General features: G+C 51.4%; 1 protein-coding gene across 1 annotated transcript; it reads left to right on the forward strand.

The window, feature by feature from the left end:
* Positions 1 to 1032: 1032 nt before the first annotated feature.
* On the forward strand, positions 1033 to 3270 carry LOC103969851 (indole-3-pyruvate monooxygenase YUCCA2). The gene is made up of 4 exons (XM_009383492.3): positions 1033 to 2020; positions 2422 to 2670; positions 2759 to 2881; positions 2966 to 3270. The coding sequence occupies exons 1-4, from the start codon at positions 1280 to 1282 to the stop codon at positions 3149 to 3151; spliced, it is 1299 nt and encodes a 432-aa protein (XP_009381767.2). The 5' UTR covers positions 1033 to 1279; the 3' UTR covers positions 3152 to 3270.
* Positions 3271 to 3700: the final 430 nt, after the last annotated feature.

A 3700-nucleotide genomic window follows, 5' to 3' on the forward strand; every position in this document is an offset into this window, starting at 1 on the left:
TTTGATTCCTCATCAGCTGAGGACAGATCTCAACTGTCGTGCTGTGACAGCGGGAGAGAAAAGGGATGCCTCGAGTGGATTGTAATGCTTGGTCTTTAGCACCGCATGCAAGCCACTCCTCCGCACGGCAACGTAGGGTGGGGGAGCCTCACAGGGCCTTAGCTAGGTCTGAGCCTTATTCCCTTGGACTTGTGCTTGTCTTGCGTTGGGTGATGAAGGTAACAAGGATGGAGAAGACGATCGTTGGGAAGAAGACACATGCATCCGGTTAGTTCATTCATCATGACGAGTACTTGAATTGAATCTGCTCGTGCTTGGGGTGACAGCTTTTTTTGTGATGGGTCGCTCATCCTAGATTTCAGTCTCTCAGCTTTGGAACTTTGTGGTTTCCCTGGCCACGTCTCTCTCTCTCTCTCTCTCTCTCTCTCTCAAAGCTGTCTCGTACGCTTCTTAACTGGGACTGCAGTGCACACTGTTGGTTGATGCAGATATTATGTCATATCACACTGATAATAAGTCTTCTAATTTTTCTTTCATGGGATCAGATAAATAGTGGGGATGTGACTGCATAACCATACTAATTTCCAAAGATGAGGGGAGCAGCATAAATTTGTCGTAGCCTCAGGGCGCACAAGCCTTGCTGCATGTGCTCTTGTAACCTGAGGACACCATTTCCTCACAGATCATATAAAGATATAAGTCAATGAGGGCCAGAAGGAGATCTTAGCCCTCGCGCTTCCACTGCATCCCCCCAAAAGCAATAGTTCGCTCATATGCACTGCATCTATTATTATGCCCCAGTAATAATGGTTATGCCAAGTTACCCATGTGTCACGTCTACATGTCCAAGTTTCCCCCGTGGCAAGCATAAATAGCCCGACTGCAACACTTACCGCACCACTACTCTCTCTCTCTCTCCTCCTCCTCCTCCCTTTTGCTTCGCTTGGGCTCGGCTCGCACCCTTCCGCTTCCTCCGCCGGAGCTCCACGAACGGATAAGGCTGGATACGAAGTCCCCCATTTTTCTCTCACTCTAATCTGTGTTTGGATAAGAGCGATAGAATCCCTCTGATCCATTAACTACCAACAGCTCAGGAAGAATATCCCATGCTCGCCAAATCTCGTCTCTCTCCTCCTTCTTCATTCACCTTCCCTTGCCTTCCCTTCTCCTCCTGGAGTCCGACGCCAAGGTGCTCGCGGTAACCTCCAGGACTGCTAGAGACTGGTTAGTCCTCGTGCCGAAAGCTGATCGGGAGTGGGCCTCTGTGGATGACTGTCGGATGGAGGCTGAATGCAAGAGTGTCCACGATCCGTTCTACTGTCATCACCAACGAGGCAACTTCAGCCGCCATTTCATGTCGATGAAGCCTGCGATGATCGGCGCCAAGGCGGAGCGGCGCGTGCTTTTCCCGGGGCCTATCGTCGTCGGGGCTGGGCCGTCGGGGTTGGCGGTCGCCGCCTGCCTCAAGGACAGAGGCATTCCCAGCTTGATCTTCGAACGATCCAACTGCATCGCATCGCTGTGGCAACTCCGGACGTACGACCGCCTCCGCCTCCACCTCCCGAAGCGGTTCTGCGAGCTCCCCCTGTTGCCGTTCCCCTCGTGGTTCCCGACGTACCCCACCAAGCAGCAGTTCGTCGCCTACCTCGAGGCCTACGTGCGGCAATTCGACATCCAGCCCGTGTTCAACGCCTCGGTGGTGGCTGCCGAGTACGACGCCGCCGCCGGCTTCTGGAGGGTGAGGACGGTGTCGTCGGGAGGAGGAAGCGAGAAGGAGAGGACCGAGTACGTGTGCCGGTGGGTGGTGGTGGCTACTGGCGAGAACGCCGAGGCCGTAGTGCCGGAGATCGCCGGGTTGGAAGAATTCAAGGGGCCCGTCGTGCACACAAGCTTGTACAGGAGGGGCGACGTGTACCGCAACAAGAGAGTGCTCGTCGTCGGCTGCGGCAACTCGGGGATGGAGGTCTCCTTGGATCTCTGCAACCACAATGCGCACCCTTCCATGGTCGTAAGAGACTCGGTGAGTCATCCATGGCTTTGCTCCTTATCATCGTTGTGTCATCAAAACCCAATTCACGTGCGTTTTCCACTTTCGAGGAATCATATCACTACAGAATCGAGTTCTTGGCATGCCAAGACTGATGGATTCTCCATCCGTTCATCTCCTTTTTGAGCTTTTCCTTCATTCTGGCTGCTACCATAACCAAAGTATCATCATCAACAAATGCATGAATCCCAATCGCCGCCGCCAAACCAACCTCCTCGATCTTTCAATTCCAACGCTAAACATCAGGCGATCATCATATGCATATCTGTTCCTATTTCGGCCACGATAAACCATATGATGGCCAAAGATTATAGGAAACAGCTCATCTACGCTCGCCTTCTGATCGCTTTGTGGGGTTACTTTACGTCGTACAGGTGCACATCCTGCCCCGGGAGATGCTCGGCCGCTCCACGTTCGGGCTGTCCATGTGGCTCCTCAAGTGGCTCTCCGTGAAGACGGTGGATCGATTCCTGCTGCTCGTCGCACGCCTCGTGCTCGGTGACACATCAAAATTTGGCCTCCGCCGGCCCCAGCTCGGCCCCCTCGAGTTGAAATCCCACTCCGGCAAGACCCCGGTCCTCGACGTCGGCACCCTAGCAAAGATCAAGTCTGGGGACATTAAGGTTCGTCGAGTAGGACATACTCCACCTCGCTCGATCGACAAAGTGCTTCCATGCCTCTTATCATTGCATCTTATTCCATGGAATTCAGGTGCGCCCTGCCGTAAGGCGGATCATGGAACATGGAGCAGAATTCGCCGATGGCACGGTGGAAGAATTCGACATGGTAATCTTGGCAACCGGCTACCAGAGCAACGTACCTCGTTGGCTACAAGTACTCATCGTCTTGTTCCATCTACTCCGTACCCATGGTGCATTATATATCTCTGACACGGAGGGTTTCCTGCCATTGTTTTAGGAGAGGGAGTTCTTCTCGGAGAAGGATGGGTTGCCGAGGAGGCCATTCCCAAACGGATGGAAAGGGCGGAACGGACTCTACGCGGTCGGCTTCACCAAACGAGGCTTGCTTGGAGCATCACTGGATGCATTGAGGATTGCTCAAGATGTCGAGCTATGCTGCAAGACCGACGAGAACTGTCGCTAATGGCCTCCTCTCGCCTACCAACATGATACAGTGGTGTTTGGATCGATGAACAAGAAGGTAAGAGATCGAAAAGGAAGGGGTTTTCATGGTTTCACTGGCAATATGTTTATATGTATATGCTTTTCTTTTTCTTTTCCTTGCTGACTGACTCATATTTCTTTAGAGAGAGAGAGAGAGAGAGAGAGAGAGATGCCTACCATCTTTTCTTTTCCTAGTTTCCATGTATTAACTTGGTTTGGATAGGCATACACTAGTTTGATTTCTGTGTTAAATGACAAGGATTGTTACAGTTTTAAGTGAAATCAATATTCATGCATTTGCTTGTTGATAGCTAAACCAATGAGCAGTGGTACATGAGAGACGTTGCACCACAAGGACAGGTAGCAGATCAACCATGATGTTATTCTTAGATCCTAGACAAGTAGTAAGTAGGGCCACAAATACTACTTGATGATGATTCAAGGATCTGTTGCCCACAATTCAGGGAAGCGTTTTCTTTTTACAGGGTGTAGTAATTAATGGTCTACAAGCGTTTTCTCCTTCCCACAT

This window comes from Musa acuminata, chromosome BXJ2-10, assembly GCF_036884655.1.
Source record: "Musa acuminata AAA Group cultivar baxijiao chromosome BXJ2-10, Cavendish_Baxijiao_AAA, whole genome shotgun sequence".
Taxonomy (NCBI): Eukaryota; Viridiplantae; Streptophyta; class Magnoliopsida; order Zingiberales; family Musaceae; genus Musa; species Musa acuminata.

Excerpts from the sequence above, each read along its gene's own strand:
- LOC103969851 (XM_009383492.3), top strand. The coding sequence starts at position 1,280 with ATGGAGGCTGAATGCAAGAGTGTCCACGATCCGTTCTACTGTCATCAC. Across the intron at positions 2,021-2,421 it reads CCATGGTCGTAAGAGACTCG|GTGCACATCCTGCCCCGGGA; the intron begins GTGAGTCATCCA and ends TACGTCGTACAG. Across the intron at positions 2,671-2,758 it reads TCAAGTCTGGGGACATTAAG|GTGCGCCCTGCCGTAAGGCG; the intron begins GTTCGTCGAGTA and ends CATGGAATTCAG.